Source organism: Macaca fascicularis, chromosome 14 (genome assembly GCF_037993035.2).
Source record: "Macaca fascicularis isolate 582-1 chromosome 14, T2T-MFA8v1.1".
NCBI classification, from domain to species: Eukaryota; Metazoa; Chordata; class Mammalia; order Primates; family Cercopithecidae; genus Macaca; species Macaca fascicularis.
The window spans coordinates 4293425-4318640 of record NC_088388.1 but is presented as its reverse complement, the minus strand read 5'-3'; the positions used below and the strand labels follow the sequence as shown (position 1 = coordinate 4318640).

Genomic DNA, 25216 nt, shown 5'->3' with positions numbered 1-25216 from the left:
AGGGCAGTTGTGGGAACTGCTGGAGGGGTAGCAGGCGGACCACTGAGTTTTGGCACCTGATGGCGCGGAGTCAGGGCCTCCCCTGGAGGGAAGGGGAGCTCCGTGTCAGAGAGTCTCAGCTGCCCAGAATGGGTCTCTGTGCTGGCCTCACCGGGAGCCTGCCTTTGTCATGCATGATGCACTTGGTGAGGAAGATGTGTGTGAAAGAGACTGGAAGTGCTTGTAGGGAAGTTTGCAACTGTTAATATGTGAAGTATCCTACACGGGCACATGGTAAAGATCCGTTTTCTTTCCTCGAAGCTCCACAGGCTCCCAGGACGGTCCCGTGAGCAATCCCAGCAGTAGCAACAGTAGCCAGGACTCGCTCCACAAAGCCCCAAAGAAGAAAGGCATCAAGTCCTCCATTGGCCGCTTGTTTGGCAAGAAAGAAAAGGGCCGACCTGGACAAACTGGCAAAGAAGCATTAGGACAAGGTTGGTTGGTTTTCCGCACCCTTCCCAGCAGCCAGGGGTCGGGGAGGAAGGCACTGCCTTCGGTGCCAGCAGTTCCCATGCGGTGCTCCGGCAGCCGTGTGCTCTCCAGGGAGCAGCGGCTGTGAAGGCCTGGGAGCTAGAGAGCAGCGGTTTATGCTCACTTGCCACTCAGGTACCACACGTTTTCTGTCTTTGAGCATTTTTGTCTTGCGCATTTGGTTGTCTAGTCAGAAACTTAGGCTTAAGAAATGATTTCTCGGGCCGGGCGCGGTGGCTCACGCCTGTAATCCCAGCACTTTGGGAGGCCGAGGCGGGCGGATCACAAGGTCAGGAGATCGAGACCACAGTGAAACCTCGTCTCTACTAAAAATACAAAAAATTAGCCGGGCGCGGTTGTGGGCGCCTGTAGTCCCAGCTACTCAGGAGGCTGAGGCAGGAGAATGGCGTGAATCCGGGAGGCGGAGCTTGCAGTGAGCCGAGATCGCGCCACTGCACTCCAGCCTGGGCTGGGCGACAGAGCGAGACTCCGTCTCAAAAAAAAAAAAAAAAAAAAAAAAAAAAAAAGAAATGATTTCTCTCTGAACCTGCAAATATTCATCCGCCTATTTATGAAAACATAGAACTTTGTCATGCTGATTTTTACTTCTGGGCTGTTCTGCTTCCTCATAGCTGGCGTTTCCGAGACAGATAATTCATCTCAGGATGCCTTGGGACTTAGCAAATTGGGAGGACAGGCTGAAAAAAATCGTAAACTTCAAAAAAAGTAAGCTTTGTATTATTTCTTCATCTCATTGCATGGTTTTCAGTTGTGCCTAAGTAGTGTTCGTTAATTATAATATGTAGCTATGTATATATACATTGTATTCTGAAAGCTTTACCTACAGCCTTAGTTAAGCCGTACTTTCTGGAAGATTTAGAGTGTTTGTGAAATTTCGAAGAAACTCACACTGGTATCCCTATTGTCTTGGAAAGTTGTCCAACTAGGAGATAGGATGGGTGAGAGTTGGACTCGGCTGCCTGAGCACTGGAGTCGGCCCTGGCGCCTGCTCAGGTTCACTTTGTGACATCGAGGAAGTGACTTAGCATCTCTGTGCTTCAGTTTTCTCATCTGTAAAGTGGGGATCCTAGTAGTACATACCTTGTATGGCTTTTATGAGAATTAAATGGGATGATATGCATGAAGTTATTTAAACAGTGCCAGCAAGTCATAAACAAGTTGTAACTGTGGCCACTACAGCGACTGTTGTTTGCCAGCGTTCAGCATTTGCTCTTCATGCTAGTAATCTGCCTGAAACATTTGTCATGTTGCATTTTTTTCTCTTCTATAGATTTTGTACTTTTATCTCAGAGAGACTCCAGATTTTATAGCCTGTTTATTAAGTTTTAATTCTAAACTAAGTCTGCTTCTGACAATAAGCTGTAATATTTGGGATGGCTTTCAACAAAGGAGCACAGGCATTGTGATGCCCCGGGGTGAGGGTGTGGAGGAATCAGGTTCCTGTCCCTGGGCCTTCTGGGATGTGGGGTGAGTTGTGTGTTGGCTGACCGTAGATGAACTAGATAGGCTGAGACAATGCCTGAGTGAGCTAACAAACGATGAACAAAACTAAAGCCACTTCTGTAATAAAATAAGCAGTTTGTGTAGTCTATGGGGTAAGGCCTGAGCTTGAGAAATGTGGAAGATGGTAACGCCAGGCTTTGAGACAGGGTGAAACTTGATGGGCTGTGTGATGACTCTGAGTGTGGGAAAAATCATCTGGCCACTTTTAAGTGAGAAACCAACGCTCATCTGGAAATTGGGGCCCAAAGACACTGGTTCCCAGAAGCACCAGAGCCTGCAGGGACCCTCTGCCCTAGAGGCCCCTTTGCCTTTAGCCCCCAGAGTTGCCGGCTGATTTTTTCTGTTGTGAAATCTGTCTCATTTTAGTTTTCTTTTCAAAGCCTTTATAAATAACTTTATTGATTATATTTTAGGTAAAATGCTCTTAAATGTTAACAATACCATAAGAATACTCAGGTTTTTTGGTTTCCTGTAAATGGAAATTTATAGAAACCACTTAACAGCAAAATCTGATTTGAACATTGCTATGCTTGAACTGTGTAAGAATGTTTTTTTTGTTTGTTTGCTTTTGAGACGGAGTCTCACTCTGTCTCCCAGGCTGGCGTGCAGTGGTGCGATCTTGGTTCACTGCAAGCTCCACCTCCCGTGGTCACGCCATTCTCCTGCCTCAGCCTCCCGAGTAGCTGGGACTACAGGCACCCGCCACCACGCCCAGCTAATTTTTTTTGTATTTTTAGTAGAGACGGGGTTTCACCGTGTTAGCCAGGATGGTCTCCATATCCTGACCTCATGAGCCACCCACCTCGGCCTCCCAAAGTGCTGGGATTACAGGCATGAGCCACTGCGCCCAGCCAAGAATGTTTTAAAATAACTTGGGTAATTGCCATTTGGCCCTGTGAAACTTAATGTTAGGACTAAACTTTCTGCCTCCTGGAAACATCCTAGGAAAATTTCATTCCTTAGATTTTGCTAATGTTACTGTTTTTATTATAGTAAGTATGAGGAAGTGAAATAAAACTTCTCTGTCCTTTATGTTGTGCTTGGGATCCATGTGGAAGTTCTGAAATGTACCAGCTCCTTAGTGGGGAAAATTTCCAAGTACAAAGATTATTTGTCTGACTATAGAGGGCAGTTTCATTTCTTTCACTTAAACTGAGATAAAATTGATTTTAGAAAAAGTGCTTTATTGATTGATTGATTGATTGAGATGAAGTCTCTCACTGTGTCGCCCAGGCTGGAGTGCAATGGCACGATTCTGGCTCCCTGCAACCTCCACCTCCTGGTTTCAAGTGATTCTCCTGCCTCAGCCTCCCAGTAGCTGGAATTACAAGTGTGTGCCACCATGCCCAGCTAAATTTTTAGAATTTTTAGTAGAGATGGGGTTTCACCATGTTGGCCAGGCTGGTTTTGAATTCCTGACCTCAAGTGATCTGTCCACCTCTGCCTCCCAAAGTGTTGAGATTACAGGCATGAGCCACCACGCCCGGCCTAAGGTATCTACATATAAATGTGAAAAAAAGTTTGCGTTTTCCAGAAAAAGTATTATATGAATACAGTTTAATATTTATGCCATTCTTAAGAATGAAATTATATTTCTCAGAATTATTTTCTTCTTCTTAACCCCTGATTTCACTCAAAAGTGTGCTTTTAACTGCAAAATTTACACAGCCAGATGCTTTCACTTACAGAGAATTTAAGGAACCTGGTGAGTTTGGTAGCAAGCTGATTTCAAGTTTTGTAAGACACAGTGTGGTGGGCGCATTTGGTACCTGGGATACGTGGTAGTGAACCCGCAAGTCGGGGCTGGCTGTCCTAAAGACGTTCATCAGCTTTGATAGTGCATAGTGATTCCACAGCACTTCTGGAATTCCCCAGGGTTATTGAAACGCCATCTCTTGAAGTAACCTTGCTTTTAAAGTGTTCCCTTTTCACGTTCTCCTTTTTGTCTTCCTAGTGCTTTCTCAGGGTAATCAGACTTGGGAGATTTGCTGGGCTGAGTGTGGGCAGTCACCAGCCACAGGCTCTATGCTGAGCTTCCTGAGAGGATCTTTTTATTTTTTTATTTTCGCCCTTGCACGGTTGCCCAGGCTGAAGTGCAGTGGCACATTCACCACTCACTGCGGCCTTGACTTTTATTTTTAGTAGAGACAGCGGTCTGACTGTGTTGACCAGGCTGGTCTTGAACTCCTGGCCTCAAGTGATCTTCCTGCCTCTGCCTCTCAAAGTGTTGGGATTACAGGTGTGAGCCATCACATCTGGCCCAAGGATCTTTTTAGTTTTGCATGAGAAATGCTGATTCCATCCATTTCTCATCAGGGCGAGCCTACGTCTTTCCTCAGGATTCTGCCAGTGTGCCATGGCCATGGAGCGTGGGAGGGGCTGTGGCTGGGTCACAGAACCATACTTGTGGTGGTGGTATTTTTTTATGGTTTTTGGAGAGGGTCCTGCTCTGTCACCCAGGTGGCAACTGTACCTGTGAAAGCAAGTCTTGTTCACTGTGTGCAGGGTGCAGGGGATTGAACAGCTTCAGTCTTATGAAAGCAAGGTAATATATTTAGTTTGGATAGTTAAATGAAAGTACTTCCTCCCTATCCCTTACATACTGTTTGATCAGCAAAAACTCACACAAGCTTCTCATTATGAAAGACTTTACCATTATGCTATGTCTTAATTATAAAATGTACAGCATTATTCACAAATTATATGACCTTTTTGCATTATAGCATTCTCAGTAGCCAGTGAAAGAGCCAAGTCTGAGATCAAGCAATAAAGGAGGAATGTAGTTGTTCATGTAAAGGAACAGCCCAGAGGGCCAGGGTGGAGTGGCCTCAGCCATCTCCAAGTTCTGGACTCTGCATCCCCTCGACACAGGGGACTTCTTCCATAATTGGAACAGTTCCCCCAGAGAAAACAGGGGCTCTGGTGTTCCCACCTGGAGTGTCAGCCCAGGGGTAAGGTCCCATGTTTGATCTTAAAGATCATGGACTGGTCTGATAGGGGAGGGGAGCCAGGACACACACTGAGGCCTGGGCCTGCCACCCAGATGGGGTCTCCTCTGCCTTCTTCCTAACTTCCTGTGACTCTTACACACATCCGTCTACCTCCACTGTTTTAACAGTGTTTCCACTGTTGCTTCTGGACCCAGAAGCGTCTCCATTCTGGAAAAGACTTTATAAAAGCTAGTGATCATTGCCAGGAAGACGGTACTGGTGAAGTCCAGGACAGTGTACACCAGTCTCCAAGTAATAGAAGTAAAGGATTATTTTTTGACAGTTATTTTTGTTTACAGTGAGTATCTATTACGTGTTAAAAAATGAAGTCTCTGGCAGAGTGCCAAGGCTGAGCATAAGCTGGAAGCCCTCCTGACTTGGCAGCAGTCAGATCCTCCTTGCTCCTTGGCCAGGCCACGGATGCTCAAGGCCTTAGCAGTTAACCAGATAGTCAGCATTCAGAGCTTTTTCTGGGATTGATGTGGCAGGAATTACCTGTACTACTTCCTAGACCCACCAGTGTGTGAAGGAAGCTCTACTGACTGTCGTTGAGGGGCATTTGTCCCAAGGGAACGGAAAGCAGGGTTTCAGCCACCACCTGGTGACTGGTGCCATGCAGTGTGCCCTTCCTCCCAACCCCTTCATTTCACGTCTTGCGATACCACTTCATACTCCTAAGAAAAGTCTGCGGCTATTGAAATGTATTGAAGAGCCAATATCAAATTTTTAGAAATAAGAGATTCTGTGGTATGTCTTACAGAAATTATTATAGAAAAAATGGACTAAAAGCAGCCTAGGGATGTTTAAATGACTTGGGGATATCTTTATGTGCAAACCAAATGTACGTGTCCTCTCCGTTACAATGGCATCTTCTCTCTGAGGCTTTTTATTTTTTTAAACAATTAGCCTCTTTGAAAGCCTTGTAGGTAAACACTTGAGAAATAAAATGAGATTCACCAAGCTTATAGTGTTATTTCTCAAATACCTATGTTAGACAACATTATGTTAATCGTGGGTATTTAAAAATGAGGCATATAGAATATTTCCGATCATATAAAGAGATCTGTGGCAGGACTGACGCCTGCCTGCCTCCTTGTGGTCACCAGTGACACATGGATTCTTGCATTCAGGATTCCCCTGCACTGAGAAAACTGTTAGGGTTTCAAATCTCCCAGGTAGGAGGCCTGTGGGTTAAGCCACAGATGACCCAGTGACTTGATTCAGCAAGTAATCAGCTAAATAGCAGTGTAGAGACAGCCATCCACTGCTTGCCTGCTAGATTAGATCATAACATTGTAGTGTTAAAAAGCTGCAATATTCTTTTTCCTTCTTTCTTTGGGTAAATGCTGAACATTTTTAAAGATTCTCATTGAGATAGGCTACTTTGTTTAGACCAAGGTGTGGTTTCCTCTTTCCAGATAGTTGTCTTCATTGTTTAAAAAGGGAATTGTGATTGTTTTCCTTGAATGTCCTAGACCTTGGATGTGAAGGCTCTGCTGCTGTTTTTTTGTTGTTGTTGATTTTTTTGTTGTTTGTTTTTTGAGATAGAGTCTTGCTCTATCACCCAGGCTGGAGTGCAATGGCATGATCTCAGCTCACTGCAAATTCTGCCTCCCGGGTTCAAGTGATTCTCCTGCCTCAGCCTCCCGAGTAGCTGTGATTACAGGCATGCGTCACCATGTCCAGTTAATTTTTTGTATTTTTTAGTAGAGATGGGGTTTCACCGTGTTAGCCAGGATGGTCTCGATCTCCTGACCTCATGATCCGCCCGCCTCAGCCTCCCAAAGTTCTGGGGTTACAGGCATGAGCCACCGCGCCCAGCCTCTGCTGGTGTTTTTTAAGTTGGTAATAATTTTTTGATTCTGTAAGGAGGTGGGGATTCTGTAGGGAATCAGAGGGAGTCATTCAGTGTTTTCTCACTCAGGCATTCTTTGTAGTGTGCACAGAACTAATGTGGAATGGATGGTGTTGATAATGTAAAACTGTAGAAGATGAAAGGAAAATGATGAGAATTTATAGTCATGTCTCAGAGTCTGTGGGGGATTGGTTCCAGGACCCCTCCTGAAGACCCAAATCCATGGAAGCTTAAGTCTTCTGTATAAAATGTCACGGTGTTTCCATATAACATAGGCATAATCTCCTGTAGACTTCAAATCGTCTCTAGGTTCCTTAGAATACCCAGTGGAATGTAAATGCTTTGTAAATAGCTGTTGTGCTGCATTGATTTTTATTGTTTTTTCCCACTGAATATTTTTGATCTGCAGTTGGTTGAATGTGTGGATGTGGAAGCCACAGATACAGAGGGCAGACTGCGTACTGTTAGACTTTTGCAAATGCTCAGAACACTTTGTTAACTTATTTTATATATGCATATAATAGTGGTTCCTTGATTTTGTTTTTGTTTTTGCTGGTTTTAATTTTTGCTTTTTAGAGATAGGGTCTCACTCGGTTGCCTAGGCTGGAGTGCAGTGGCACAGTCATGGCTTACTGTAGCCTCGGCCTCCTGGACTCAGGCAGTCCTTCCACCTCAGCCTCCCAAGTAGCTGAGACTACAGGCATGCGTCACCATGCCTGGCTAATTCTTTTTAATTTCTTTTTTAATTTTTGTAGAGATGCATCTTATTATATTGCCCAGGCTGCTCTTGAACTACTGGCCTCAAGCAGTCTTCCTGCCTCAGCCTCCCGAGCAGCTGGGACTACAGAGGTGTGCCACTACACCGTGCTAATGTTTAAAATTTTCTGTAGAGATGGGGTCTCGCTGTGTTGTCTAGGCTGGTCTTGAACTCCTGGGCTCAAGTGGTCCTCCTGCCTCGGCCTCCCAAAGAGCTGGGATTACAGGTGTGAGCTACCATGCCTGGCTGATTCTCTAATTTTCAATATCTTCTCCTTTGTAGGCATGAATTGCTGGAGGAAGCCCGGAGACAAGGTTTACCTTTTGCCCAATGGGACGGGCCAACGGTTGTGGTCTGGCTGGAGGTACGTCCTTCATTTAACACGCAGTTGCATGGGTTACAGTATGTGAACTTGCAGTTCTGCCTTGTAGACTGTACCTCACTGTGCTGCCTTCCGCTTTCTGCCTCCAGCTCTGGGTTGGGATGCCAGCCTGGTATGTGGCTGCCTGCCGAGCAAATGTGAAAAGCGGGGCCATCATGTCGGCCCTGTCCGACACGGAGATCCAGCGTGAGATCGGCATCAGCAACCCCCTGCACAGACTGAAGCTGAGGCTGGCCATCCAGGAGATCATGTCGCTGACCAGCCCGTCCGCCCCACCCACGTCTAGAACGGTACGTTCAGAGATAAGCCCTGCATTCTTTGGAAACAGGGAATGCCTCTCTGAAGGTATCACTGCCCTGTTTACATTGCTTCTCCAGTTCCTTAACAGCACATCAAGTATAGTTCTAATTCAAAATTTTAGCATCAGATACATTAGGACTTTTAATTTTGGGGGAATTGGATGGTCAAAGAAACTTCATTAAATGCTTTTATGAAAGATTGGCTAGAATGGCATCATACTATAAAAAAATGAGCTTTTTTAAACATAGAAAAGCAATTATAAATTTAAATATGAAAATATGAAAAATATGAAATATGAAAATACTTAAAAAATTGGTAGAGATGGGGGTCTCGCTGTGTTGCCCAGGCTGGTCTTACACTCCTGGGCTCAAGCAGTCCTCCCACCTCAGCCTTCCAATGTGCTGGGATTACAGGCATGAGCCACCACGCCCGGCTGAGTTTATCAAAATTGAATCGGTCTAAGGGCCTCTTGAAGGAAAAAGTTAATATTTAAGGACACATTTTATAATTGTTTTGAATTTCATTTTTCAGTTTTTGTGATTCAAACTGAATGAGTAATTAACATTTGTACTATATATAAAGATATTTGCTAAGCCAATTATAGTGTGTTTTTAAATGTTACTGGAATATAATATACATATAGAGAAACACACATATGAGTGAACAGTTAAATGATTTGTAAGTCAGCATCCCCTGTGTGGTCCACGCCTACACTGAAAAATGGGATCTGACCAGGGCTCTGAAGGCCTCCTGCTCCTTTTGAGGCACTGCCCCTTCCCTAGGGGTGAGTGCTTGGCTCCTGACGCCATAGACTGCTCTGTTTGTTTCATTCTTTATGAGGATAAACAAGATCCTGTAGTATTCACTCTCTTGTGTCTGGCTTCTTTCACTTAATGTTATGTCTGTGAATTCATCTGTATCATTCTATGTGTAAGCAGCATCTTGAGTAAAATTTTTGTGTCTAGTTCAGAGGACTGGCTCTTCCGCCTTCTTAGAAGCACCCATTTATTTATATATTTATGTATGTATGTATGTATGTATTTAAGTTCTTTAGTTTTTAGAGGCAAGGTCTTACTCTGTCACCCAGGCTGGAGTGTAGTGGCTCAGTCATAGCTCACTGCAGCCTCAACCTCTTGGGTTCAAGCGATCCTCCCACCTCAGCCTCCCAAATACTTGGGACTACTGGTGTGCACCACCACACCTAGCTACTTTCTAAAAACTTTTTAGAGACAGGGTCTTGCTATGTTGACCAGGCTGGTCTCGAACTCCTGGCCTCAAGTAGTCCTCCTGCCTCAGCGTCCCTGAGTGCTGAAGTTACAGGTGTGAGCCACCACGCCCAGCCAGAAGCATCTATTGAAATATAGCTGACATACTAGTAAGAGATACTTGTTATCCCACCGTCAAAATTGATCCCTAAGGCATTTTTGTATTTTTTGTAGAGAATGGGTCTCACTGTGTTGCCTAGGCTGGTCTGGAACTCCTGGACTCAAGCGATCTTCCTGCCTCAGACTCCCAAGTAGCTGTGACTACAGGCATGCACAGCCATGCCTGGAAAAGGTCCCTAAAGAATTCTAATCCTCCCTTCCCCATCATTCCAGTTTGTGAACAATTTTTTTTTTTTTTTTTTTTTGAGACGGAGTCTTGCTCTGTCACCCAGGCTGGAGTGCAGTGACGCGATCTCGGCTCACTGCAAGCTCCGCCTCCCGGGTTCACGCCATTCTCCTGGCTCAGCCTCCTGAGTAGCTGGGACTACAGGCGCCAGCCACCGCGCCCGGCTAATTTTTTGTATTTTTAGTAGAGACTGGGTTTCACCGTGGTCTCGATCTCCTGACCTTGTGATCCGCCCGCCTCGGCCTCCCAAAGTGCTGGGATTACAGGCGTGAGCCACCATGCCCGGCCCTGTGAACAATTTTTTAAAATAAAAACTAAAGGGAAAAATAAAGATGAGATCACTGGTTGCCTTATAACCAGTGTTTTACTGTATTTGATTTGTTTGGCCTGTAGGTATTTTCCGTTTGGGGAGCTAAGGACCCTGGGAGCTCAGGATTTCAAGCAGTTCACAAATCTGCAAATGTTCATCCAACATGAGCTGTACTCATACAGTTTCTGTCCATGTGGGAAGTCCCTGAAAGCCCTTAAGAAGGGTTATCCTACTTGAGAAAGAAGAACTATGTTAATAAAAACAAGAATGGTTATTGGGAGATAAGGGCAGGCCAACTCCAGATGTATAAAGTTCAGACTTTTTACACTGGCTGGATTCCCAGTCTCTGCTTTTAGTCTCCTCAGGAGAACACAAATTGTTGTTGCGATGAAGAGCTCCCAGGCACACTTCTCCAAGGAGCACATCAGCGCTGGATTCAGGGCTCCCAGTTTACCTTACAAAACAAGTTTTGAGGGGTTTTATTTGTTTTATTTATTTTTTTCTTCTTAGTGAACAAATTATGGTGATGAACAATAAGCTTTGTCCTCCCCTGTTGCTCCGAGAGCTCCTTTCCCATGGCCTGCCTCGGGAGCAGTGTCTGAGCTCTTCTCTGGTTGTTCTACATGAGAGTGGCCTTGCTGAAAATGAAGGTGCTGAGTGGTTTCTCCCGTGTTTATCCACTGTCTTCAGTAATGACGGAGAACACCTCACCTAAGGCAAACTTCACACCATGTCAAAGTGTAAGGAAAAAATCTCCGTCAAGTAGACACACAGGCCACTGTCTGTCTCGTGTCTGGTTCTGATGGCTGCACAGAGCCATCGACACTGCTTAGCACATCCATGACCCCCTCTGCCTGTGGCCTGCCTTCAGCCTTCCAGGCCATCACGGAGCATCTGCGGCAGAAAGCCCTCCAATGGCCAAAGCAAGAGTTTCATGCTGGGTTCTTTGTTGTTAATCTGTTTTAAATATATTGAATCAATAGTTACTTGAGAATTACTCAAAGTTTCCAGAAGTACACAACGTGTTTTCTTCTCTTGATATTTCACATACCTCGGGTAAGCATGGCATCTAAAGCTCTGGGCATCGTGTGCTCTTCTCCTGGTGGTGTTGACCACACGGTGTTAACAGGGAATGGTTATTCTGTACGGGCATCTGAACTGAAAAGTGAGAAGAGCGAACTTTGCCTCCTCGGCCCCTTCTCTGTGCCTGTGGCTTATGCGTGTGCCCCTCTCCTCTTTGTCACTGCTTCCCTTGCCCTGGATGTGGTTGGTGCACTGGGGTCACCTTAGACCACAGGAAATGTCTGGTTAACACACGAAGAGATGGAAACGCTCGCAGCCACGCCGCAAACGGTTAGTCATGCACCACAGCCTGCACTCCCCCCGCGCATTTTCCACTAAGACCGTCTGGGTTCTTTGCCTTTTTGTTGAAACAAAAATGTTATTTTCCATTCAATTGTTCCAGATAAGTATTTCCTTTAGTTATTAGTTGAATGTGTAAGTAGAATTTGTATTGTACTTTAGGTTTTTTCCAGGAACTTAAAGTTGGTAGACTCTCTCTTTAGAATGGCTTTAACCTAGCTCTCTGTTTGGAGAGATCTCAGTTGAGCCTCCGTGTGTCTGTGTGACCCTTTCTCCTTCCATGGATGTGCTTGGCCTGGAGAGAGCCCGCTTCTTGCATGAGAAGGTGAAATTGTTGGTTTTGCATGAGTTTTGCATGATGCTTTGCTAGTCTGAACTTTGCCACTCAGTGAAGCTGCATCTCCCCTGCAGAGGTGCTTTGCTGCACTGCCGAGCTCACCAGTACTAATAGTTATGTTCTTTTGCATTCCTAACCGCGTAACCCCAGGAAGATGAGGAGGGAAGCTGGGCTCAGGTTGGAGTCTTTCTGTACTATATTCTTCACTACATGTACAGCAGCAAAAAGCAATTGGAGTATGAAAACTTGTGTAATCTACTTTTTTTGATGTTTATAGCATCTTAATTTATTCAGAGTACAGGACTGTTAATGATTTGAAAGCACTGGTCAAGCCTAGGATTAAAGAGTACGTCTCATGGACAATTTTGAACATTTCTCATATGGTGCCATGGCAGTTATTTTTAATTAATATAGATTGCTTTGTTTAACATATGATCTTTTATACAAAGTCTTGTGGCTTAGGCAGCTTCTGAGATTATGTATGTAATTTCCTGGTAGGGTAACGTTAATTACAAGCTATACTGATGGGGAAATTGTGTTCTAATAAATTTCCAAACATAGAAATTGGCGTAGTGACTTTTCCTCTGTGTCTTTGTGTTGATTTTATTTACTAAATACTATCCTAATACTATGTCCACTTAAAGATTTTCTTACTAATGGAATCCTAAGGAATTAAGCCTCTTCTCGAATACTGTACATTTGAATTTTCAGCTGCTCAATTCTTTAACTCACCAAAAGCTCTATCCCAACTGTTTTGCATTCTGTACATTCAGATAGCTTGCCGAAATGTCAGCGGTTCCTTCCGTGCGATGCCACCAGCCTTCTGTGGTCAGGGTGTGTGTCTCAGTGGCCTTCTGTGGTCAGGGTGTGTGTCTCAGTGGCACATCGCAGCCATGAGGCACGGACAGGCAGTTTTAGAGGCTTTCCCGAATGGACTGTATTTGAGGACTTCAGAAGAATCATTTTATATCTGAAAAGAATCAAAAAGATTTTAAGTCATAATTTTCCTGATTACGAGGTGATGATTGAAGCAGCTGTTTCCTATTCTTGGTGCTCCTAAATTCTAGCCCGTTAGACTGTCCCCACACCTTTATTTATTTTTTATTTTTTTTAACCAAATAGAGTAGCTATAATGTGACTCTGTGGGCTTTTTTCTCTCTTGATTTAAACATTCTGTGCCTCTCCTCCAGATAAATAACCTCATTGTTTAACTACAGGACCAATAATGACCATAAATGAATTATATAGGGTACATTTCATAATTACTTAAATTTCAGTATATTTTCCACCAAGTAGCAGAACTTGGTTAATACTTCAGTATGAAATTGCCTGAGTCAGAGACATGAAGTGTAAATTAAATAAGCTTGAGCTTGCTCTTTGCAGTGAAAATACAAACAAGACTGAGGTGTGGTGATGACTCCAGCACTAGCCGACATGCAGTCTAGTGGAAGCTCGTATCACTTTTCCCTCCTTCCTCCTTCCTGTCTTCCAGATGGGACTGCCACCGCTGCCAAGGGCAGTCCACAGTGGCCAGCTCTTAAACCGGGGAGAACTTTGAGCTGCCCCTAGACACTCAGGAGGAAAGCATCAAGGCGTGCTCAAAACCATGTATACCTCATTTGACAAATAGTAAGAGTGCTGGCTGTCCTGTGAGCAGGACACCCGTGGTCCCCCCATCATGGAGCTCCCATTTTATGGAGTTCATAAAACTGGGTTGTACTTGTGACTGTTTCAGTGATGGGAATAAACACTGTGCAGTGGGTGTCTCTTCTAGTTCGGATGTTCTCTTGACTGAGATCACCTGGTATGTTTTTTTTTTCTAGAAGGCTGCTAACGCAGCCCAGGAGAAGAGGTGGGTCTCCCTGGGATGGAGCCTGATCCTTCTGGGAGTTTATGTTAAAGGCCACTTCAGGAGTCTGAGCAGAGCATAAAATGAGGAAACAGAAATAAGTAGGGTTCTGCTTCCATGCAGTTTTCTATTTAGACATTTCCTTTGTTTAATTTCCCCATTTAAGAATACATAGTCAGCAAGCAAGAAAATAATACCAGATATCCATGCTACACGTATCAGGCCTGGGCCAGGTGTGGTGGGTGGCTCACGCCTGTAATCCCAGCACTTTGGGAGGCCAAGGCAGGTGGATCACTTTCAGCCCAGGAGTTCAAGACCAGCCTGGGCAACATGGGAAAACCCTGTCTCTACAAAGAATATAACAATTAGCCAGGTATCGGTGGCTTGAGACTGTAGTCCCAGATGTTTGGGGGGCTTAGGCTGGAAAATCGCTTGAGCCGGGAAATTGGAGGTTGCAGTAAGCCGAGATCATGCCACTGCACTCCAGCCTGGGTGACAGAGCAAGACCCTGTCTCTAAATAAATAAATAAATAAATATCAGGCCTGTAAGGGTAAGGTTTAGAAGAGTGAAACAAGCATGGTGATACTGTTAGATAGCTTGATGATTACCCAAAAATGTTTGGCATATTTCTTTCTTTTTAGAGAAAGTGGTGAAGCATTTTTTTTCTAGTAGAATTTAAACATTCTTTGTTAGAATTTGAGTTATTGCTTCTAGCTTGGACCAAATAACAAATGATACTGGAAGCCAGAGTTTCAAGACCAACATGGTGTTAGTTGAGAGCCATTACAAAGACCCCATAATGTAACTGCAGAATTCCGTGGCCATAACTTAGTCTTCCTCAGCTGGAGACTTCAGGTGCCTCGGGTACCTTCCTTCGGTGTGTGCGTGTATGTAATGTGTTCGTTATTTTTTATTGTATACATTTTGCATGCATTCTGTTACATTTATCCCTGAGGATTTTACAGGTTTTGATGCCACTATAAATGGTACTTTTTAAATTTCAATTTTCAGTTCATTGCTAGTATTTAGAAATACAGTTCATTTCTATAAATTGGCCTTGTATCCTACAACTTTGCTTAAACCCACTTATTCTGATAGCTATTTTGTAGATTCCTTTTCTACATTGATAATGTTATCATCTTCAAATAAAGACAATTTTATTTCTTTTGTAATTTATGTACTTTTTATTTCTCTTTCTTGACCTATTACAGTGGCTAGGATTTCCAGTACAGTGTAGAATGGAAGTGGTGAGAGTGGACATCCTTAGTTTGTTCCTTGTCTTAGGAGAAACACATTCAGTCTTTTTTTTTTTTTTTTTTTAAGAGACAGGATTTCACCCTGTTGCCCAGGCTGTTCTCAAACTCCTGACCTCAAGTGACCCACCCACCTCTGCCTCCCAAAGTGCTGGGATTATAGGCAAAAGCTGCCATGCCCAGCTGAACATTCAGTCTTTTACATTAAGTATGATGTTCGCTGTAGGGTTTTTGTAGATGCCTTTTATCCAGTTGAGGCACTTTTTTCTTACATTTCTGGAATGCTTGGAGTTCCATAAATGATGACAAATCTTGTCAAATGCTTATTCTGCATCTTTTGAGATGATACGGTTTTTTTCAATCTCTTCATATGGTGAGTTTCATTTCAAATGTTGAATCAACTTATGTTTCTAGAATAATAAGCCATACTTGTCATGATATCTTATTGTTTTAACTTATTGTTGACTTGGCAATATTTTGTTAACATATTTTTGGATCTGCCTGAGGGCTATTGATCTATAGTTCTGTTACATCTTTGGTTTTGCTCTCAGGATAATGCTGGCCTCATAGAATGAGATAAGGTGTTTCAGACTTTTTTGGAACACTTCTTGTAGAATTTTGGTTATTTATTTATGTTGATAAATGTTTGGTAGAATTCAGTGAAGCTATCTTGGGTAGAGATTTTCTTTTTTGTGTGTTAGAAGATTTATGATTACAACTTCAGGTTCTAATAGAGATACGTGTTACCTGTTTCTGAGAAGCTTTGGTAGTTTATCTTTTAAGAAATTTGTCCATTTCGCCGGGCGCGGTGGCTCAAGCCTGTAATCCCAGCACTTTGGGAGGCCGAGATGGGTGGATCACGAGGTCAGGAGATCGAGACCATCCTGGCTAACACGGTGAAACCCCGTCTCTACTAAAAAAAATACAAAAAACTAGCCGGGCAAGGTGGCGAGCGCCTGTAGTCCCAGCTACTCAGGAGGCTGAGGCAGGAGAATGGCGTAAACCCAGGAGGCGGAGCTTGCAGTGAGCAGAGATCCGGCCACCGCACTCCAGCCTGGGTGACAGAGCAAGACTCCGTCTCAAAGAAAAAAAAAAAAAGAAATTTGTCCATTTCATCTAAGTTGCTTAAAATTGTCCACAGTATTCCCTTATTCTTTCAATGTCAATTGAATCTGTATTGATGTCCCCTTTTTGTTGTTACTCTGTTTTTGTTTTTGAGACAAGATCTCACTGTGTTGCCCAGGCTGGTCTCAGACACCTGGGCTCAAGCCATCCTCTGCTTCAGCCTGCTGAGTAGCTGAAGTTACCGGCATGTGCCACCATACCTGGCTGCCCTCTAACTTTTTTTTTTTTTTTTTTTTTGAGATGGGGTCTCGCTCTGTTGCCCACACTGGAGTGCAGTGGCTCAATCTTGGCTGACTGCAACCTCCGCCTCCCGGTTCAAGCAATTTTCATGCCTCAGCCTCCCGAGTAGCTGGGATTACAGGCATGTGCCACCATGCCTGGCTGATTTTTGTATTTTTAGTAGAGATAAGGTTTTGCCCTGTTGGCCAGGCTGGTCCCCTCTTTCATTCTTGATAGTGGTGATTTATGTCTTCTGTTTTGCCTTATGTAGTCCGGCTAGAGTTTGTTAATTTGATTAATATTTATGAAGTACTAGATTTTCATTTCACTAGTTTATTTGCTGTTATTTTTCTGTTTTCTGTTTCATTGATTTCTGCTTTTTTACCTTCTTCCTTCTGCTTGCTGGGGATTTCATTTGTTCTTCTAGTTTAAGTTTTAATTTTTTTTATTTTGAGACAGAGCCTCGCTCTATCCCCCAGGCTGGAGTGCCGTGGCATGATCTCGGCTCACTGCATCCTCCACCTCCCGGGTTCAATCCATTCTCCTGCCTTAGCCTCTCGAGTAGCTGGGACTGCGGGCACGTGCCACCATGCCCAGCTAATTTTTGTATTTTTAGTAGAGATGGGATTTCACTATGTTGGTGAGGCTGGTCTCGAACTCCTGACCAAAGGTGATCTGCCTGCCTCGGCCTGCTGGAGTGCTAGGATTACAAGTGTGAGCCACCGCACCAGCCTAGTTTAAGTTTTTAAAAGCAGACTCTTGGATCATTGATTTTCTAGGTCTTTCTGCATTGATAATCCTTTGACATGATTTTTGCTCTCAAGGTATTGTTTTAACCATTTCCCACAATTTTTGAATTTTTTAAAAGTTTCTTTAAAAATATTTTCTGGTTGGGCGCAGTGGCTCATGCCTGTAATCCTAGCAGTTTGGGAGGCGGAGGTGGGTGGTGGATCACTTGAGGTCAGGAGTTTGAGACCAGCCTGGCTGGCCAACATGGCGAAACCCCATCTCTACTAAAAATACAAAAATTAGTCGGGTGTGGTGGCTTGTGCTTTTGTAAGCCCAGCTACTCGGGAGGCTGAGGCAGGAGAATGACTTGAACCCTGGAAGCGAGGTTGCAGTGATCCGAGATCGCGCCACTGCACTCCAGCCTGGGTGACAGAGGGAACAATTTCCCCTTGTAATTTCTTGATGTGAATTATTTAGAAGTATGCTAATTTTTAAATATTTAGTAGGGGGTTCTAGATAGCGTTTTATTATTGATTTCTAATTTCTGTTGAAGTCAAGAGAATGTACCTTGATTTCAGTCTCTTTAAGTATGTTGAGATTTGTCTGTCTGCAAGAATATACTATACAGATAGTAAAAGAATATATATTCTGTTGTTGGGTGGCGTGTTCTATCTTCTGTTGGGTGAAGTGTTTTATCTTCTGTTGTTGGATGGTGTGTCCTATATTCTGTTGTAGAGTGGAGTGTCTGATATTTGGTTGTTGGGTGGCGTGTTCTATATTCTGTTGTCGGGTGGCGTGTTCTGTATTCTGTTGTCAGGTGGCATGTTCTATATTTTGTTGTCAGGTGGCATATTCTGTATTCTGTTCTCGGGTGGCGTGTTCTATATTCTGTTGTTGGGTGGTGTGTCCTATATTCTGTTGTTGGGTGGATTGTTGTATATTCTGTTGTTGGGTGGATTGTTGTATATTCTGTTCTTGGGTGGATTGTTGTATATTCTGTTGTTGGGTGGCGTGTTGTATATTCTGTTGTTGGGTGGCGTGTTGTATATTCTGTTGTTGGGTGGCGTGTTCTATATTCTGTTGTTGGTGGAGTGTTCTATATTCTGTTGTTGGGTGGAGCGTTCTGTATTCTGTTGGGTGGAGCGTTCTGTATTCTGTTGTTGGTGGATTGTTCTGTATTCTGTTGTTGGGTGGAGCGTTCTGTATTCTGTTGTTGGATGGAGTGTTCTATATTCTGTTGTTGGTGGATTGTTCTGTATTCTGTTGTTGGGTGGAGCGTTCTGTATTCTGTTGTTGGTGGATTGTTCTGTATTCTGTTGTTGGGTGGAGCGTTCTGTATTCTGTTGTTGGTGGATTGTTCTGTATTCTGTTGTTGGGTGGAATGTTCTATATTCTGTTGTTGGTGGTGTGTTCTGTATTCTGTTGTTGGGTGGTGTGTTCTATCTTTTGTTGGGTGGCGTGTTCTATATTCTGTTGTTGGGCGGCGTGTCCTATATTCTATTGTGTGGCGTGTTGTATATTCTGTTATTTGGCGGTACATTCTATCTTCTGTTGGGTGGAGCGTTCTGTCTTCTGTTGTTGGGTGGCGCGTTCTGTCTTCTGTTGTTGGGTGGTGTGTTCTATATTCTGTTGGGTGGCATGTTCTATATTCTGTTGTCGGTGGAGTGTTCTGTATTCTGTTGTTGGGTGGAGTGTTGCATATTCTGTTGTTGGGTGGACGGTTCTATATTCGGTTACTGGGTGGCATGTTCTGTATTCTATTGTTGGGTGACGTGTTCTATATTCTGTTGTTGGGTGACGCGTTCCATCTTCTGATGTTGGGTGGTGCATTCTATATTCTGTTGTTGGGTTGTGTGTGGTATATTCTGCTGCTGGGTGGCATGTTCTATATTCTGTTGTTGGTGGAGTGATCTGTATGCTGTTGTTTGGTGGAATGTTGCATATTCTGTTGTTGGGTGGAGCGTTCTATATTTTGTTGTTGGGTGGATTGTTGTATATCCTGTTGGGTGGATTGTTCTATATTCTGTTGCTGGGTGGTGTGTTCTATATTCTGTTGGGTGGATTGTTCTAAATTCTGTTGTTGGGTGGCGTGTTCTATATTTTGTTGTTGGGTAGCATGTTCTATATTCTGTTGTTGGGTGGCGTGTTCTGTATTCTGTTGCTGGGTAGTGTGTTCCGTATTCTGTTGTTGAGTGGAGTGTTCCGTATTCTGTTGTTGGGTGGAGTGTTGTATATTCTGTTGTTGGGTGGCATGTTCTATATTCTGTTGTTGGGTGGCATGTTCTGTATTCTGTGTTGGGTGGAGTGTTCTGTATCCTCTTGTTGGGTGTCGCATTCTGTATTCTGTTGTTGGGCGGTTTCTTCTATATTCTCTTGTTGGGTGGCGTGTTCTTTCTTCTGTTCGGTGGAGCGTTCTATCTTTTGTTATTAGGTGGAGCGTTCTATCTTCTGTTGTTGGGTTGCGTGTTCTGTCTTCTGTTGTTGGTTGTCGTGTTCTATATTCTGTTGTTTGTGGCATGTTCTATATTCTGTTGTTGGGTGGCGTGTTCTATATTCTGTTGTTGGGTGGATTGTTCTATATTCTGTTGTTGGTGGAGTGTTCTATAGTCTGTTGTTGGGTGGAGTGTTGCATATTCCATTGTTGGGTGGAGTGTTGCATATTCCGTTGTTGGGTCAATGTTCTATATTCTGGTTTTGGTGGCATGTTCTGTATTCTGTTGTTGGGTGGCGAGTTCTGTATTCTGTTGTTGGGTGGCGTGTTCTATATTCTGTTGTTGGGTGCATTGTTCTGTATTCTGTTGTTTGGTGGCGTGTTCTATATTCTGTTGTTGGGGTGTTCTGTATTCTGTTGTTGGGTGCATTGTTCTGTATTCTGTTGTTCAGTGGCGTGTTCTATATTCTGTTATTGGTGGAGTGTTCTATATTCTGTTGTTGGTGGAGTGTTGCATATTCTGTTGTTGGGTGGATTGTTCTGTATTCTGTTGTTGGGTGGAGTGTTGCATATTCCGTTGTTGGGTGGCGTGTTCTGTATTCCGTTGTTGGATCAATGTTCTATATTCTATTTTTGGTGGCACGTTCTGTATTCTGTTGTTGGGTGGCGTGTTCTATATTCTGTTGTTAGGTTGTGTGTTCTATATTCTGTTGTTGGGTGGCGTGTTCTGTATTCGGTTGCTGGGTGGCGTGTTTTGTATTCTGTTGGTGGGCAGCGTGTTCTGTATTTGTTGGTGGGTGGCATGTTCTATTTTCTTTGTTGGGTGGCGTGTTCTATGTTCTGTTGTTGGGTGGAGTGTTCTATATTCTGTTGTTGGATGGAGTGTTCTATCTTCTGTTGTCGGGTGGCATGTTCTATATTCTGTTGTTGGGTGGCATGTTCTGTATTCTGTGTTGGGTGGAGTGTTCTGTATCCTCTTGTTGGGTGTCACATTCTGTATTCTGTTGTTGGGCGGTTTCTTCTATATTCTCTTGTTGGGTGGCGTGTTCTTTCTTCTGTTCGGTGGAGCGTTCTATCTTTTGTTATTAGGTGGAGCGTTCTATCTTCTGTTGTTGGGTTGCGTGTTCTGTCTTCTGTTGTTGGTTGTCGTGTTCTATATTCTGTTGTTTGTGGCATGTTCTATATTCTGTTGTTGGGTGGCGTGTTCTATATTCTGTTGTTGGGTGGATTGTTCTATATTCTGTTGTTGGTGGAGTGTTCTATAGTCTGTTGTTGGGTGGAGTGTTGCATATTCCATTGTTGGGTGGAGTGTTGCATATTCCGTTGTTGGGTCAATGTTCTATATTCTGGTTTTGGTGGCATGTTCTGTATTCTGTTGTTGGGTGGCGAGTTCTGTATTCTGTTGTTGGGTGGCGTGTTCTATATTCTGTTGTTGGGTGCATTGTTCTGTATTCTGTTGTTTGGTGGCGTGTTCTATATTCTGTTGTTGGGGTGTTCTGTATTCTGTTGTTGGGTGCATTGTTCTGTATTCTGTTGTTCAGTGGCGTGTTCTATATTCTGTTATTGGTGGAGTGTTCTATATTCTGTTGTTGGAGTGTTGCATATTCTGTTGTTGGGTGGATTGTTCTGTATTCTGTTGTTGGGTGGAGTGTTGCATATTCCGTTGTTGGGTGGCGTGTTCTGTATTCCGTTGTTGGATCAATGTTCTATATTCTATTTTTGGTGGCACGTTCTGTATTCTGTTGTTGGGTGGCGTGTTCTATATTCTGTTGTTAGGGTGTGTGTTCTATATTCTGTTGTTGGGTGGCGTGTTCTGTATTCGGTTGCTGGGTGGCGTGTTTTGTATTCTGTTGGTGGGCAGCGTGTTCTGTATTTGTTGGTGGGTGGCATGTTCTATTTTCTTTGTTGGGTGGCGTGTTCTATGTTCTGTTGTTGGGTGGAGTGTTCTATATTCTGTTGTTGGATGGAGTGTTCTATCTTCTGTTGTCGGGTGGCATGTTCTACATTCTGTTGTGTGGCGTGTTCTACATTCTGTTGTTGGTGTAGTGTTCTATATTCTGTTGCTGGGTGACGTGCTCTATATTCTGTAGTTGGGTGGCATGTTCTATATTCTGTAGTTGGGTGGCATGTTCTATATTCTGTTGTTGGTTGGATTGTTCTGTATTCTGTTGGGTGGCGTGTTCTGTATTCTGTTGTTGGGTGGCATGTTCTATATTCGGTTGTTGGGTGGCGTGTTCTGTCTTCTGTTGTTGGATGGAGTGTTCTGTCTTCTTTTGTTGGGTGGCATGTTCTCTCTTCCATTTTTGGGTGGATTGTTCTATATTCTGTTGGGTGGCATGTTCTATATTCTTTTGTTGGTGGAGTGTTCTATATTCTGTTGTTGGGTGGTGTGTTCTATATTCTGTTGTTGGGTGGGATGTTCTATCTTCTGTTGGGTGGATTGTTCTATATTCTGTTGTTGGTTGGCGTGTTCTATCTTCTGTTGTTGGGTGGATTGTTCTATATTCTATTGGGTGGCGTGTTCTATTGTTGGTGGAGTGGTCTATATTCTGTTTTTGGGTGGCAGGTTCTGTCTTCTGTTGAGTGGAGCGTTCTGTGTTCTGTTATTGGGTGGAGCGTTTTATCTTCTGTTGTTGGGTGGAGGATTCTATCTTCTATTGTTGGGTGGCGCATTCTATATCCTGTTGTTTCGTGGCATGTTCTACATTCTGTTGTTGGATGGCATGTTCTATATTCTGTTGTTGGGTGTATTGTTCTATATTCTGTTGGTAGGTGGCATGTTCTATATTCTGTTGTTGTTAGAGTGTTCTATATTCCGTTGTTGGTGTGTTATATCTCCCCTTATTGGGGGGATTGTTCTATATTCTGTTGGTGGGTGAATTGTTCTATATTCTGTTGTTGGGTGGATTGTTCTGTATTCTGTTGTTGGGTGGATTGTGCTATATTCGGTTGTTGGGTGGCGTGTTCTATATTCTGTTGTTGGGTGGTGTGTTCTATACTCTGTTGTTGGGTGCTGTGTTCTATATTCTGTTATTGGGTGGATTGTTCTATATTCTGTTGCTGGATTGTTCTATATTCTGTTGTTGGGTGGCGTGTTCTATATTCAGTTGTTGGGTGGCGTGTTCTATATTCGGTTGTTGGGTGGTGTGTTCTATATTCTGTTGTTGGGTGGATTGTTCTATATTCTGTTGTTGGGTGGATTGTTCTATATTCTGTTGTTGGATGGATTGTTCTATATTCTGTTGTTGGGTGGCGTGTTCTATATTCTGTTGTTGGGTGGCGTGTTCTATATTCTGTTGTTGGGTGGCGTGTTCTATATTCTGTTGTTGGGTGGCGTGTTCTATATTCAGTTGTTGGGTGGCGTGTTCTGTATTCTGTTGTTGGGTGGCGTGTCTATATTCAGTTGTTGGGTGGCGTGTTCTATATTCTGTTGTTGGGTGCTGTGTTCTATATTCTGTTGGGTGTATTGTTCTATATTCTGTTGTTGGGTAGATTGTTCTATATTCTGTTGTTGGGTGGCGTTTTCTATATTCGGTTGTTGGGTGGCATGTTCTATATTCTGTTATTGGATGGATTGTTCTATATTCTCTTGTTGATTGTTCTATATTTGGTTGTTGGGTGGCGTGTTCTGTATTCTGTTGTTGGGTGGATTGTTCTCTATTCTGTTGTTGGGTGGATTGTTCTATATTCTGTTGTTGGGTGGCGTGTTCTATATTCTGTTGTCGGATGGAGTGTTCTGTGTTCTTTTGTTAGGTGACGTGTTCTATATTCTGTTGTTGGGTGGCGTGTTCTATCTTCTGTTGTTGGGTGGCATGTTCTATCTTCTGTTGTTGGGTGCCATGTTCTATATTCTCTTGTTGGGTGGAGTGTTCTATATTCCGCTGTTGGGTGGATGTTCTATATTCTGTTGTTCGATGGTGTGTTCTGTATTCTCTTTTTGGGTGGCGTGTTCTGTATTCTGTTGTTGGGTGATGTGTTCTGTATTCTGTTGTTTGGGTGGCACATTCTATATTCTGTTGTTGGGCGCCGTGTTCTACATTCTGTTATTGGGTGGAGTGTTCTATATTCTGTTGTTGGGTGGTGTGTTCTACAAAATGTCAGGTCAGGTTGGTTAAGGGTTGTTAGTTTAGGTTTTCTATATTCTTAGTTTTTTCTTTTTTTGCTCTTTTCATCAATTGCTATGAGAAAGAAGTGTTGAATTTTTTCAACTGTAATTGTGGATTTGTGTGTTTCCCCATTCAGTCCTATTGGTTGTTGCTTTATCTCTTCTCTAAAACTATATTTTAACTTACTTTTACTGATTTTGAAATAGATTTTTTGTTTAGGAAAACAAAGTGTTAAAATGTAAACCAACCAGAGATAATTTTAGGGAGCAGTGTTTAATTCAGCCTTCAAACTTGTTCATGAGTCGTGATCAATCTTTGTTGTCATATTATTATATTAAAAACTATTTCAGAGAGGAAATTTGTAGCCAGGTACAGTTTTTTTTGTAGTTTGATTAAAAAGTTAAATTTATCACAATGAATCATATATTTTTAATGTTACGATTCCTGTTGTATAAAAATTTTACTAACAAATTTAAAAGGTGAGAAGAAGAGATCAAATTGTTTTGCAGTTATAAAATTATCACTAGTTTAGCCTTTGAGAATATAGGTAATAGATTAAAAATTCAATTTAAAAATGATTTAAACTGCTTTTGAGACTTCCTCCAGAACTGACCTTTTTCATTTATGAAAAGCAGACACTCGCCTATGGGGACATGAACCATGAGTGGATCGGCAACGAGTGGCTCCCCAGCCTGGGCCTACCCCAGTACCGTAGCTACTTCATGGAGTGCCTTGTAGACGCCAGGATGCTAGACCACTTGACCAAGAAAGACCTGCGAGGGCAGCTGAAAATGGTCGACAGTTTTCACAGGTAACTTAATGGAGATAGTTCTTACTAATTGGCTAAGATTTTTCACTGTTACCATCTCTAAATCATCTCTCTTTTCTTCCAAATAGAAACAGTTTCCAGTGTGGAATTATGTGCCTGAGAAGGTTAAATTATGACCGGAAAGAACTGGAAAGAAAAAGAGAAGAAAGTCAGAGTGAAATAAAAGGCTAGTACATGACATTTAATTGATTTAGTTCACTCCTACTTGCTGGTGTGTTTGCAGCCTCAGTGACTTCCTGTTTTCCAAAAAATCAAGAAAGGCTAAATTTAAGTGGAGAAAACTAGTCTAGTGTCATTGCAGAGGAGGGCTGGATGAAGATGAGTGCTTTTGACATCCTCTTCCACAGCCAGAGAACTGTTCCCTGTGTTCTCACACCTCAGTCTGGAGGTTAAATGTCTCAGGCTAGTCATTTCCTATGAGTTGAGAATTTTCCTTTGGTCATGCCCTGTGTACTCCTTCACTCCAAAATGCTGTTCCACACTGTTAGATAACAACAGAGCAAAGCTCACTTGATGATTCAAGTGTAAGAAATATGGCTGGGGGCTTATCCAAGGGGTTCAGGAACACAGGAAAGCGCCGTGCAGTTCTGCTCCCAGAGTGGAAGGAGAAGCAGCGTCCACATTTCAGCCAGTCCTTGAAGAAGGTGGAGCAGCTGCTTAGGGTAAGGAAAAGGCATTTCAGTTGGAAAACACAGGCCGGGGAGGTTAGAGGACGTGGGACATTCATCCAGAAGGC

General features: G+C 43.2%; 1 protein-coding gene across 26 annotated transcripts in view; it reads left to right on the top strand.

Annotated features, from left to right (window-relative positions):
- The window catches only part of PPFIA1 (PTPRF interacting protein alpha 1), a 119541-nt gene that overhangs the window by 83066 nt on the left and 11259 nt on the right, over positions 1–25216 (top strand). For 14 of the 26 annotated variants that reach the window (XR_012422917.1, XR_012422918.1, XR_012422916.1 and 11 more), the window contains 6 exons: positions 301–473; positions 1143–1236; positions 7919–8000; positions 8108–8308; positions 24287–24462; positions 24549–24646. Coding sequence is in view for 23 of the 26 variants with exons in the window: in XM_065527820.2 (XP_065383892.1) it covers positions 301–473; positions 1143–1236; positions 7919–8000; positions 8108–8308; positions 24287–24462; positions 24549–24646 (824 nt within the window). In the remaining 3 variants the exon portion in view is untranslated. Of the gene's footprint in view, positions 1–300; positions 474–1142; positions 1237–7918; positions 8001–8107; positions 8309–11529; positions 11593–12088; positions 12116–24286; positions 24463–24548; positions 24647–25216 lie in introns of all 26 variants that reach the window. The other 12 variants (XM_074012942.1, XM_015434323.4, XM_074012937.1 and 9 more) reach the window with 2 other exon arrangements.